Genomic DNA, 13,924 nt, shown 5'->3' with positions numbered 1-13,924 from the left:
CCACCCCCTCGTGCTTGTGTCTTTGTGCCTTGCCGGCCTTAATCGACGCTCACGAACGGCACTTGCCCCCGCAACCTGCGTTCTCTTCACGGGGGGATCTTTGTGACTATAACAGTCGTTTAGAAACTGCTGCAAAAGTCAACGGAATTGGCCAAGGTGCATTCATTGACATGAACGAGCATCGCCGAGGGCAATTCGCCACGCGCCTGAGAGGCGGGGAGCGGGGCACGGGAGGGAGTTTTGGTCGCTTTACGTTGAAACGAGGAATGTGGAATTTCCACCTGCTGTCTGGCCCGCCCGGACTCGCCTCAGCAGGGAGACACTGACACCCTTGCGAGCTTGAGCAGGGGGGTCCGACAACCCTGTGGCTTCGAAGCCGCACGCGGCCTCTTCACAGGGCCGCTTCGTGACGCTCCGGATGAAGGGTGACCTCCGCCGTCTCGTATTTAGAGGCGCTTCTGCGGCCGTCTGGAACGCACTTTTTTTTTGCTAGTCGGGAATCCGCTGGAGCTATATGCGCGCGTGAATCATCTAGGTTGAAATCAAATCAAATAAATCACGATGTTTCGGACGAAACGTCGTGATTTATTTGATTTGATTTCAACCTACGTGACTTTACCGAAAGAACCAAAGAGTATGGGTTCCTGCAGTCACGAAAGCTTCAAATCAAGATTATCATCTCGGTTGAAAACTCGCTTATTCAGAACTGCTTGTTGCTGTGTTTAGTTTCTTGTCATTTCCCGCGGACGGTTGGTCTACCATGTACGACGCGCAACAAGTTCAACATTGCGGCTCTTGAAATAAGAGTTTTTTTGTTACCGATTTCGACAACAACGGTTCGATTGCCGACCCCTGCCGAGCAAGAGGGATTCCTCCGCGCTTGCTGCTGCTGCTTATCGGTTTGCAGTGGCGCACAACCACCAACAACCAGCTCAACACGTTCTTCAACAGCAACACCGCGTGGCCTCACAATGTCACAACCAAATATCATCGGTGATGTTTCGGGAAATCACACCTCGTCATAGCACGCGAAGGGCCATCGCCTGAAACGTCGCCTCGTAAAATAAGAGCTGATAAAGGGAGACTGCACGTTGCTTACAAAATGGGACCTTGACGGGAGTTCCATATTGAACACGTGCTCCGATTACCCCAGTTAAATCGGCGTGTGAATAGTTACCCAATGATAGCGATTATTGAGAAAAAGACAACCCCTACAATAATCAGAACGTACGACTAAATAAACTCATTATCAATCTCTTTGGGCTCTCTGTGTCCTATGCAGAAGGGTCATTGCCCGAAACGTCGTCTAGTATATATTATCCATTTTTAGGCCACACACACACATTGTTAGTGACTGTGTTGAATTTTTTTTGTTACGAGCTGAAGGTTCTATTCATTTAAATTCCGCACAGCCCCAAAGACAAAGATCCCCCGTATATCCTTTAACAAACCGTTGGGGCAAGTGCTGTGGGTGACCACCACGCCCGGCCACCTTTGTCTCCCCACTCGCAATGTTTACACACCGCTCCCAGCAACACATTTTCTTTAAGCTCGAGTCAACCTACGCAGGGCAAGAAGTCCCAAGACCGCACCCGTTCAGATGATCTTCACTCACCGGCGTTGGTGGTGGCCGTGAGCGGGAATCGAACTCGGGGATGGCCGGGGGTTCGTGGCGCAGCGCTCCGCCCACATTCCACAGAGCCCCCCCACCAGCCAATGTAGATACACAATGCCCCCCCTCTGACTATGCAGACATAATGCAGGGATGCCCTCGGTACACTTACCGCGCTGCAGCAGCAGCAGGAGGCCTTTGTGTCTTGGTCTCTCTATTTTTTCTCGGCCACGACGCCTTTAATTAAACCGCCACGTTTGCCCAGCTGTTTGGCTCTCCCCTCCGCTCATCCCACCCACCCTAACCCCCACACCACCTCCCCCACCCGGACCGAATGGATTTGCCGCACAATGAGAAAACGAATCGAGTCGCAGCGGTGAAAATCCGCGCGCGTGAATTCCGGGCGCGAAGTTGCCGCTCGCTGACTTTGCAAACGCTAAATGACATTTCACTCACCTGAGGCTACGTCCGACAAAGCGTCAACCCCACCCACCCATCCTCTCTCTCGTCTACAGTATACACTGTAGAGATGTAAAATACTCTGCCCTCTCTGTAAGCCTCTGCGTGAAGAAGGCCAGTCGCCCGAAACGTCGAATTCATTTCCTCTTGCTGACAATAAAGTATTCTTGATTTAAAGCTTTCGTGACTGCAGGGATTCATCTTCTTGGTTCTTTCGGTAAAGTCACGTAGAAGGGAAATAACAAACAATATAAAACCTCCACTTTTTTTTTCAAATTTTATTTCTGTGGATTGCACACCTGATGATGATTGCTTGTGTTGCAGTCGAAACGTGAGAATTTTTATTGTTTTATATATGTATTTTTTTGTTTCCCTTCTACGTGACTTTACCGAAAGAACCAAGAATACAAGTATTGCCATTTTTCAATCAAGGGATTAACCGAGGAAGTGTGATCACTGAGACAAGAGGAGGAGGTGATTTTGTCGAGTTGTGGGTGCCTCTCGAGGGTTATGGAGCTACAGAGTTTAAGGGTTCAGGTTCGGACCAGGGCTGGACTTTGTGAGAAGAAACGGGTTTGTGTTGTAGTGAGGGTTCGGGCTAACGGCTGGGGTGATGGGGCAGCGCTAGAGGTAGCGTCTGCTTGGCTAATGAGGCGTAGAGTTTATGATCCAGTGGGTTGTGGCTCCTGCCTGGTCAGCACGTGCAGTTAAGATTCGAGTCTGGTTGTTCCAGATCGGGCAACCTGCTGCTCTGTAAGGACTGCTGCTTCGTCACGTTATTGATTATCAAGGACCACCACCGTCATGTAATCACCCACAATACATTGCGGATAATCAAATATCGAGAGTTTTTTTTAATGGCATCTCGAAAAATGGCTCTTACACCCCTGGTCTCGCGTGAGGTCGTGGTTCGGGGCTATTATCCGGTTTGGCGAGTGAGCGCATGGTTAGCAGTCGAGTTTGATTGGGTGCGAGACGAGTCTATCGTCTGATTGGCTAGCGTAGTGCTCGACCCACAGAGGGCACGGTGCCTGTGTCTCCCCTTACAACACGGCAGCACACTCCGGGGACAATGATCTGGGTCAACAGCTGCGATGCTTGCCAACATTGCGACAGCTCTCGTCAGCTTCCCCCCGCACAGACACCCTGCGCGCACGTGTGGAGCAGCTGGGCTTGTGACCCCCCCTGCCCCCCCCCCGTGCCCCCCCCGTGCCTATCCTCCCCCATCCATCTATCCCCCACCCATCCACCCTCCCCCCGTCCACCCACCCTTCGCTCATACCCACCCGCCCCCAATAATCCATCAATTACCACAATCCAAGAATCGCGATTCACAAAACAATCGGAATCCTTGAATATGTTGAATATGGGAGGGTGTCAACCCAGCCCATCATCGCTCCAGGGGTCGATAAGTCGAGTTATGAGGCCAGTGTTAATGTCGTTACCGTCTTCTCGGGATTACAAGACGCACTTTCCTACCCCGCACGCTCACGCCTCCTCCTGCATTTTAATAAAAAAAAAATGTTGTGGCTCGTGGTCGTTTTCCCCCCGTCATTCTGTCCAATCAACGATGACCGTGACGGAGCGGGCGTAACTCATCACGGGGCCCGTGACTGCTGCCCGCGACGAGACAGAGTTACCGAGTCTCCGCGGAGTGAAGACGCGCGCTGAGCCGCTCCAATAGCGCTACTCGAGTTACTCGAGACGGCGGTGCACCGGGAAGACCACACGTGGCATTTGGCTACACACTACGTGTACTGTCTATACATCGATTTCGTCTCCGTGTGGCTGATTGTTGATGGAGAGCAAATGTCATTTTAAATTGAGTTTGAGACGGATGATTGAGTGAGGAGTAGCGTGGTGGTGTATCGCTCTAATGATACCTCCTTCATCTAGATCTCTGAGTCTAAGGGTTTCTATGTGAGTCTATGGTTCTGTACGTGACCCTATAGATCTGTGTGTCTCTACGTGAGTCTATAGTTCTGTGTGACCCTGCGGGTCTCTATGTGAGTCTATGGTTCTGTATGTGACCCTATAGATCTGTGTGTCTCTATGCGAGTCCATAGCTCTGTGTGACCCTGCGGGTCTATGTGAGTCTATGGTTCTGTATGTGAAACTATGGATCTGTGCGAGTCTGTGGGTCTCTATGCGAGTCTGTTGGGTCTCAGTGTGAATCTACGGATCTGTCTTCTTCTTTGCACGGCCAGATGTTCGCGTCGAGCTACAGCTGTGATTCCACACCGAGGTGGTTAACGAGCGGAATAATCGCATCGGGAGTAGCAGAGTGGCGCTGCTCCGCCGTGATGATGCCTCCTCCTTCATATCCGTCGAGTCGTCGCTGTTCGTTCCACGGGTTCCCTCCTGGGAGAGTCATTGGCCGAGTTGATAATATCGACGATGAAAGGGGAACGTGCACGCTCCTCGCATCAACATAACTTTTAGAGAAACTTGAGAGAGAGTCTCACCGAACCTTTGACTCTGGTCACCCAAAACAGACCAGGGCGCGCTCGGGGATGAGCGGTCAGCACCGCGCCCGGCCACCTTTGTCTCCCCAGTACTGACGTTTACACACGGCACCAGGTATTAAACTGAGGCCGAGTCGACCTAGAGGAGGGAGGCCCTGGTTCAAATAATCGCCCTTGTGTCGTCGCCGGGTTCGTAGCGCGGCGCGCTAACCACTGCGCCACCGCTCCCCACTAACAGTCAACACACACGTGGGACCCGAACCTTACCCGCGTACGACTCGCCGTGTGGTTGCGTGATAAATAACAGCAGACTCGGGAGTTTCACATCTGACTGCACAGGTTTCATTCAACAAGGAGCTCATCACGACCACCGGAGCCAACAAAAATAAATCACGCGAGCGGCAAAACGTGAAATTGCATGGGGGGGGGGGAGGGAGAAAAGTGCAACACTTTGTGTGTGTGGAGAGAGTTTCTTAATTGGTTTTTATACAATAGCAATCAATAACGATAATAATATTAACATCAATATAAAATCATAATAATTTACGGACCTTTGTTAAACCACTGCTGAATAAAGGTCTCACCCCCATACCCCCCCCCCCAATGTCGTGCCAGTCATGGGGAGTGGGGGGGTGGAGGGGGGGGGGTGACCATACTTCACCGCGCTGGTCAGTGTGGCCTGGTGATGCGGGTGGGGGTGGGGGTCGTTACATCACTCGCCAACTTGATGTTAGCCGGGAGTCGAACTCGGCTCGCAAAGGGTTAATGGTGTGACGCAGTGCTGCTGTCCACACTGGGCCACCCGCTTCCACCCCGTTCATCCAGCAGTGGATATATCAAAGGCTGTGGGTTTTTTTCCACGTTTTAATATCTCGTTAAAATTAAATGTACTGTATTACATACACCTCATACGCAAATACTGTATATACACAAAGACGCCCGCCCACCCCGTATAGCCTTTATAGACTGCAGGGGACAAGTGCTGTTAGCGAGCACCTATGAAGGCCGGAACATCTCCACGCTTGCCCGGCCTTCCTTCCTTCGTCTCCCCAGTGCCAGTGGTGGACGCATCGCACCAGGTACTCATTTACGGCTGAGTCAACCCTACGGGAGACACCCGGGCGAGATCGATTTTTTTTTTCGGATCTCTCGCACGCCACTGATGTTGGCCGTCGTCGAAAAATGTAACTCACGCAGCCCGACCCGGGTTCGTGGCGAAGTGCGCTAACCACTGCGCCACCACTCCCCACTCATACACTCACGCACATATACACACACACATGCAGACATGCACTAACATCAATATACCCACACGCACACACTTGACTAGGGGATATAGATATTAGGGCGCACCTCTTCATCGATTAAAATCAATGTTTCTCGATTCTTAAACGCTGTGTCCCTTGTGTCGGTGTGACCTCGCTCCCAGCCAGCAGAGGCTGTTACGTTCACGGCGTTTTAAAACGAATCGATTACCAATCACCTGCGAATTACAATTCATGGGAACTAACTTGCGGGAAGGTTATGTGGGTGTAGTGGGAGAGAAAAAGACAAAGATCCCCCATATAGTCTTAATAGAATGTAAGGGGCAAGTGCTGTTAGCGAGCACCTATGAAGGCCGGCACGGCACACGAGGGGGTGGGTGGCCAGCACCATGCCTGGCCGCCTTTGTCTCCCCGGTGCTGACGCTTTTACACATCGCACCATGCACTCATTTAACGCTGAGCTGACCTAGGAGAGAGGACCGGTTCAGATAATCGTCACCGGTGTTGGCCGTGAGCGAGAATCGAACTCGGGTCGCCAGGTTTGTAGCGCAGCGCGCTAACCACTCCGCCACCGCTCCCCATCCCAGATACACACACACGCATTCACCCACACTGTTTTTCAGTAATAATATTAATAATACTGTAGCCATAACGACGATAATAAATAAGCAACTTAGTCAAACGGGACTGTCGTAAAATAAGTCAAGACGCGGCGTTAAAGCGATATTAATGTGAATAACAATTATCCGCATTCGAAGTTTAAGTTATTATCGAATTCACGTAATTCCACCCCCATCCCCCCACGTCTCCATACCGCGAGACGTGAGTTACCCACGCGACAACCGTCAATAGGAACCAATCGCAGAGCACCCGCTTAGTAAACACATTGCCAGCAATAATCACCTTTGTTTTGGTATTTCCACGTACAACAAATACAAATTGTGAACATTTTTGTTGTTGTTTATCTACGGGGGATCGGCGTGAGCGCCTCCACCCAACACCAAGGGGCTCTAGGACCGCGGGTTCATCTCCGTTCTGGAGTTCATCAGCGGAGTCGCTTTTGGTGACCGATCCAGGCCACTTGGTGGGGGGGCTTCAATGGTGGCCGGAAGATGGGCAGTACAGCAAGTGAGGTTTCGCGAAGCCGTCTGTTCGGGCAAATATTATTCTGGTGATGCTGCCACTGCTGCCGCTGCTGCTGCTGCTGCGTAGGCAGCTGTGCACAAATCACAAATTAAAAACAAACATTAAAAAAACCACATTCGTCAATAATGACACCCACGTTGTGGCCGTCAAATATTTGCCACAAATTTGAGAGTTGCCCGCAGACGACTCGATCGGAACGACCAACACGGCCAATCGCTGCCCCCCCAGCCTCCTAGGGGCCATCAATTTAGTACGTACGCATGGAGGGGGGAGGGGGGTTAACCCAAATGCGCACGCTTGCGTACGGGTGGTCTACTGACAATCTGCGTACGCATAGGAAACGGGGGGGGGGGGGGGGTTAAACCTCAATAATAATTTGTCTACATTGGCCTTCAAATGAGTTAGATAGTCCGGCGGTGGACTATCTGTTCGTTTAAACACCTTAATATTATTCATCATTGATCGTTTCTGCGTGGATTAAATATCGGCCGTTCTACAGGGTTCGGGGGGTGCGTCGTAAAAAGTCCGCATGCGTACAGGGAGGGGGGGGAGGGGTCAAGTTTCGACATATTTTTGCGTACCTACTAAATGGATGGCCCCCTACTGGCAGACTTAAATGCCCCCAGGTCACCTCGAGCCCTGCTCTCACACACGGCCACTAAAACAATAATTTCTTTAAATCCGCTTCTCGTGCGTTACGTTTGATTTGTCCCCCCACCCGCACCTCCGATTAGCACAGTTGGCTTCGTACGGTGCGAAAGAAGTTCAACATGCGGTACATACTCGCATGGTCGATCCAATGTAAAGTTGACGCTTGAGACGGTCTTTGACCGGGTGATATTGGTAGGAAAATATTGGTAGAATAATTTTGGTAGGATAATATTGGTAGGATAACTCCCTCCATAGAGGGGGTGATCCTACCAATATCATCCGACCAATATCACCCTCTATGGAAGGGGTTATCCTACCGCTATTATCCTACCAATATCATCCTACCAATATCATCCTACCAATATCATCCGACCAATATCACCCTTTGTGGAGGGGGGTTAGTGAGGACACTTCTTACCAACAACACCGTCTGGTAAAGCCGGCAGTGAACACACTCGGTTCGCAATCCCGGCTCTGTTGATGAACTCCAGAAAGGCGAAACCCGGCTTCGGGGCGTGGCGATTTGAACCGAGACACCACGAGGTCGTGACTCCTGGAAGGCCACTGGGGACAGATGAAGAGGAGGCGGAAAATTCTCCGCCTCATTACGGTTGCCTGCGTTGAAATAGGACCCATCCTATACAGTGTGGGGGGGGGGGGTCATTGCCTATGACCATCTGACAGTTCACCAGCATTATCGGTTCAAGTGGTGTACCAACTCTGCTGACGAGACACTGCGCGTCGAAACCGGCCCAGATTTTTGTTGTTTGTTGTTGCTCGAATATGAACCAATACTGCCGAATGTGCGCGCTCCCAGAAGGCCATGCGGTTGACGGGAAGTGTAAACAATGGGTTAGTAAGACAAAAAGTCACTTTTGTTATTTATCCCCCCCAAAAAAATTGTCCACCGCAGCACTGCGCGGAAGCTTTGCCAGTTCGGTGTTGTACAGTACTCCGTGTGACTACCCCAACTCTCTTCGTCGCCCGAAGCCGGGGCCCCTCCGGCCTGTGTGGCCCGGCGCAGTTGCACCGCCTTCGCACCCGACGACAACAACAACTTGAGATACGCCACTGCCCACGGCCTCACACAAGACCGGGCCTGTGCACGGACGAACACAGGTGCTCGTGGAGTCACCTAGAGACCCACAGATTCGTACGAGGATCCACAGATTCACCTCGTACGAGAGACCCACAGACAGTGGCATGGGCCCGTGGTGTACAGGGTGGTCCCGATGTCTTTGTGACCCCCATGTAATTAGCTGACCCCCCCCCCCCCAAACCGCGTGGTGCCAAACCCAAACCACGTGCCAGTCGCCCCACACGCACCACGCTCTGCGAGGACGACACTGCTTCGTCCTCAAGCGCCGAATTGTTCACCGCCGCCTCCTCCCTCTCAAGCAGAGCTCCCACCCCCACCACCACACGATCTACCTCTGTAGATGTAACCCCATCATGCAAACTTCTCCCTTTCACGAAATTCGACAAGCCACGATGCCACGTCTCTTCTCAGTGCATCCCGTTAAGCACCATTTCGTTCCACCGTCTCTCTCTCTCGCACGCACGCTATGAGAGTTTGCACAATAATTACAATTCTCTTTTTCTTCTTCACATAAACGCAAGAGCAGCAAGTACGGTGCTAGATACGTGGCCAGGAATTTGCAGCGGTAGGTAATTGCTCTGGAGGTGCGATCTGCCCCGTACCACCCACCTCCCCGTCTCCACGTGCGAGGGTTCTGTATGGTTCAGGGCTCGTGTCGTGACAATGATTCTAAAGTGCTCTCGATCGACCACCAGACCCGCTCGGCACCCACGATGGATTCGCATAGTTCGGTTAACACTCGTTCGGTTAACAAACACTCGGTTGACGAACACTCGTTTTCCCTCCACCGTCGAATTTCGGGCCCCAAATGTAATCTCGACGACTGTATAGATACATCAGCTAAAGCCTCCCGTGTTTCATCACGTGACTTTGTGTGTGTGCGCACCCCTCGACACTCCGAACCCCTCCCCTATCATCTTTATACCGATCACTCTCTCAGCTCAAGCCTCCCGTGTTTCATCACGTGACTCGCATGTGACCACTCCCACTCCGAACCCGCCCCCCCCCCTGCCGCTCACTGTGAAAACAGACGCCGCTCCTCTGTGCAGCTCACTTCTGAGCTCGCTCCTTCCTCTCGTCCCCTCCTCTCCGCCCATCGTCACCCCGCGCTCATCCGCCCTAAACATCTTGGCCCCGTCATTGCTTCTCCCCCCCTCCCTCCCTCCCTCACCTTGTCGAATTCGGTCAACAAAACCTCAATATGTCGAGAGCCGCAACGCACGCACGCGGTGAATAGGAGACACCACTATTTCACAAGAAGAGCACACGCGCCGATTCGTAACGCCGCACTGCAAATCACCGACGGCCTTTTAGACGTTCGCCGTTTATGGAAAATAATAGTGAGCTTGGTTTTTGTTGCTGTTAAACTTTGCAATTATAGTGCCGGCAGGCACGAAGCAGCGGCTCTGTAGACGCAGGCTGACGACGACCCCTTGGTCTAGAGAGATGGTGTGGTTGATGACATCACCGGCAAGTCCCACAATCTTCATCATCATCACTTTCACCATCATCTACCAGAATAACAATATGATATTCATCATCACTGTAGTCTATAGCCATCGTCAATAATCATCATCATCATCACCATCATCTACCAGAATAACAATATGATCATCACTATCGTATATAACCATTATCAATAATCATCATCACTATCGTCTATGACCATCATCAATAGTCGTGACGTTCATCATCACCAACCATCCTCATCACAATTATCTCCATCACCATAATCATTGACAATATTATAATCCTGATCCCTTTCATCATAATAATTATCACCACCACCACCATCTGTTGCCATCACCATTTCCATCTTATCCCTGATCTCTATAACCATTAACCACCTCAATATAAGCATCGTTATAGCCATCATCACGACTGCAGTGGATTAGTTCCCCACACCCACATGGGCACTGTACTGCATGTGTGTGTGTGTGTTGAACTTCTTTCGAACCTTACGTAGTCTACCGTGATAATCGGTGGTGCCTTTAGCCACAAAAAGCCCAGTTTCACGTTCACCGTCGCGTATATACTGCAGTTATTGAGACCATAATGCAGGTTTTTTGGGTTATATCGCGTAAATATATAAATGTGTCGTTAAACCCGCCACCACCCGACACAGCCAACTAGTAAGGTTTGTCACGTAAACAGAACGTGCCAATTCGTCACTAGCACAGCACTAACCGGTGTGTTGGAGAGCCAAGCCACAAACATTTAAAATCCGAGTACGACGTTTCGCCAGTAATTACAACTAGCTTCATTAGGCGACAGACAGATTTGGGGAGAAATCTTCCAGTTTCGTTCCTTAAATAGAGGGGGAGATGCGATGACGTCACTCGCGTGCTCTTCTTGCACGAAGTGGGGGGGGGGGGGAGAATGAATGCATATTAATGACGATGGGAATCCATTGCCCTTTGGGTTATTTATATGGTAATCACCGTACATAGAATGCATGCGCATTAGACAAGCCCATTATTCTTGTACCTGGTGGCGTGTTTAACGACACATATCTACGCGATCTAACCTAAAAAAACCTGTACCATGGATATTGGTCGCGAAAGCCTCCGAGTTATTGAAACGTTGGTTGATACACCACCTTGCACGCCCCCTGTATGGACTGCACGTGGGGCTGTGTGGCTGCTTGTCTACCCTGTGGGCGTGTTTCTTTGCATCTGCCAGTCTCCAGGTGTGCGTCCACCCACGTGACCTTCATGCGTGTCCACCTGTGTGTATCTACCTGTGTCCAGGTGTGTGTTCATCCGTGTGGGGAGCGGTGGTGTAGCGGTTAGCGCGCTGCGTTGCAAAGGAGGTCGGGCGTGGTGCTGCCCGGGCGTGATGCTGCCCACTCACCGCCCCTTGTGTGCTGTGCCAGCCTTCATAGGTGCTCGCAACAGCACTTGCCCCGAATCTGTTCGAGGCTACATGGATGATCTTTGCTGCTGTTTGTCTGTCTGTGTGTTGGTTTGTGTGAGCGCGTGCTACATCCAGAAAGAGACTGCGGTGATTAAGAGAGAGGTTGTGTTCACGGACAGACTGGCTTCCGCCACAGGAATGTGGAAGGGAGAGACAAAAAAAACAAAAAACAACTCTTTAAACAGAGTGATTCAACGATTGGGTTGGTTGATCGCACAAAGATGAGAGGCCCGAATCGGCAGGTGATGAAGACGATGACGATGTCTGATGAACATGCTTGTCGCGGGAAACGTGCGGTGGAGGTGCCGCCTATAGCAAGCAGTGGGTAAGTTCAGCAAGTAGGTTTGAGCGCTCCCCCCCCCCCTCCGTCCGTGTTGGGTTTTCTCTGGGCGTTCCAGTTTTCCTCGTCCACGCGCACACACACGCACACGCACGTGCGTTGAGGCGCGTGACCGTATTCCATAAGGAGGACTCTGCTCCATGTCCCACGTGTGGAGCTGAGATTCAGAGAGTGAGGGGGCCGCCCCCCCCCCCCCTCCCAAACTGGTATGCTGACCGGCGAGCAAAAAAAATAACGAAACGTGCAAATCCGGCTCGTGGCCCCAGCAGAGCCAGGGGTGCGGGCCTACGAAGGTCTACGAAGGTCTACGAAGGACGTGCTCATTTTGCGCGATGTCTGTCGGCACGCTACGAGGTCACGCGCGTGTCGTACGCATGTGTCGCGGAGCGGCGTCAGCGGCGCGGCACGACTCGGCACGACTCGGCTTTTGCAGTGGGAAAAATCAACCCGGGCCGGCTCTTTACGAGCCGTGCCGGGGCTGGCGTGTCCCTGGCACGGCACGATTGTGCCGGTGGGAAAGGGCGAACGAGTGTCGAGACTCGGTGAGCCTTTCTCGGTGGAAAAAAACCAGAGACTTTGAGAGAGACGTCGCGTCAAGCGCGGCTCGCAAAACGCGGGGCCAGTGGGGGCCACGCTTCCTAAACGAATGCGTTTAGTTTGTTGTCCTTCCCCCGCACCTCCGATTATAGCAACGGTTGGCTACGCGCGGTGCGAACGGAGTTCAACGTACACACACGTCGGAACAAATTCAGGCGGTTTGGTGAAACCGCTTTGGCTAAAACAACTTTGGCTAAAACCAACAGATAAAAAAAACGAGAACGAATCCTGCGTTAATTTTGGAAGCGTTTCAATGTCTGGAAATTGCCGCCCGTCCATCGCGGTCACCGTTTTTATTATTATTAAATTATTAAGTGCAGGTAAAAAACACCGGTCGACTGCAAATGGTTTCACCCCCTCTTCATTCATTCATTCAAGAGCAAGTTTAAACGATTTACGGTTGGGATATAAGTGACGTTCATATTTCGTGTTAAGAAGGTTCTTCAAGAGTAAAAGGTTTTTTGTAATGTGTGTAAGCGGTATGGTTTTGAAGGTCCATTATGAAAACATTGCGGGATGGAAAAGGAACCGCCAAATGCGTTGTGGCGCGCGGGAGGTTCATCAACTCGGGAGGTTCACCAACTCGGGAGGTTCACCAACTGGGGAGGTTCACCAACTGGGGAGGTTCACCAACTCGGGAGGTTCACCAACTCGGGAGACGTGACGTGGGGGCCCGGTCCACGAGGATTTGTGACGGAAGCCGAGAGGGTAAAACGAGGCGGGTCTCACAAGCCACCGGGTTTACGTGAAGAATCATCATCAACGACAACGACAACGACAGCAACGGGGACAACCCCGATGGGAACAACAACAACAACAACGACGACGACGAAGTTAATAAATAACGAGTTTAAACGGCGCGGACGGATAACGGTGGAAGTGTCGCGAGCACGGCCTGGCACCCCCCCTGGAGCCCCTCTCTCCTAGAGCCGCTCGTGCGGTCGGTGGTGGTGGTGGTGGGGGGTGGTGAGGGTTTGGTGGTTGTTGGGCGAGGGGGTGAGGCGTGGGGGAGCGGAAGGGGCGGGCGGGCGTGCGTCTAGCCGTCGTCGATCTGCAGAGCGATAAACTCCTGGATGCATTTGCGGTACTGCTGCTCGGTCGGGCTGCTGCTGGGGTAGTGGCCCGGGTGCGAGTAGAAGCCCTCCGACTCGCGCATCTCCTCGTTCATGCGCGCCAGACGCAGCCTGCACGCACGCGGGAGGACACGCACACGCACGCGCGTTCACACGGGCAGGGCACACGAGGAAGCACGGGTAAACACAGAAATAAACACGGACACGTATGTATGTCCTCTTTTGCTTGTTTCCCCGCGTCCCCGTTGCTCTGTGCGTCTCCAGCTCCATGTGTCCCCCGCGTGTCCCCGGGTGTCTCTGT

At 52.1% G+C, this 13,924-nt stretch overlaps 1 protein-coding gene across 6 annotated transcripts in view; it reads right to left on the bottom strand.

Moving 5' to 3' along the window:
• Positions 1-4,855: 4,855 nt before the first annotated feature.
• ACAP1 (ArfGAP with coiled-coil, ankyrin repeat and PH domains 1) overlaps positions 4,856-13,924 on the bottom strand; it is an 84,309-nt gene continuing 75,240 nt past the window's right edge. For all 6 annotated transcript variants that reach the window (XM_078869697.1, XM_078869698.1, XM_078869696.1 and 3 more), the window contains one exon: positions 4,856-13,734. In XM_078869697.1, the coding sequence (XP_078725823.1) occupies positions 13,587-13,734 (148 nt within the window). In that variant the 3' untranslated portion in view covers positions 4,856-13,586. The remainder of the gene's footprint in view (positions 13,735-13,924) is intronic.

This window comes from Lampetra fluviatilis, chromosome 28, assembly GCF_964198595.1.
Source record: "Lampetra fluviatilis chromosome 28, kcLamFluv1.1, whole genome shotgun sequence".
In the NCBI taxonomy this organism is placed as follows: Eukaryota; Metazoa; Chordata; class Hyperoartia; order Petromyzontiformes; family Petromyzontidae; genus Lampetra; species Lampetra fluviatilis.
This window is presented reverse-complemented; position numbering and strand designations above follow the sequence as displayed.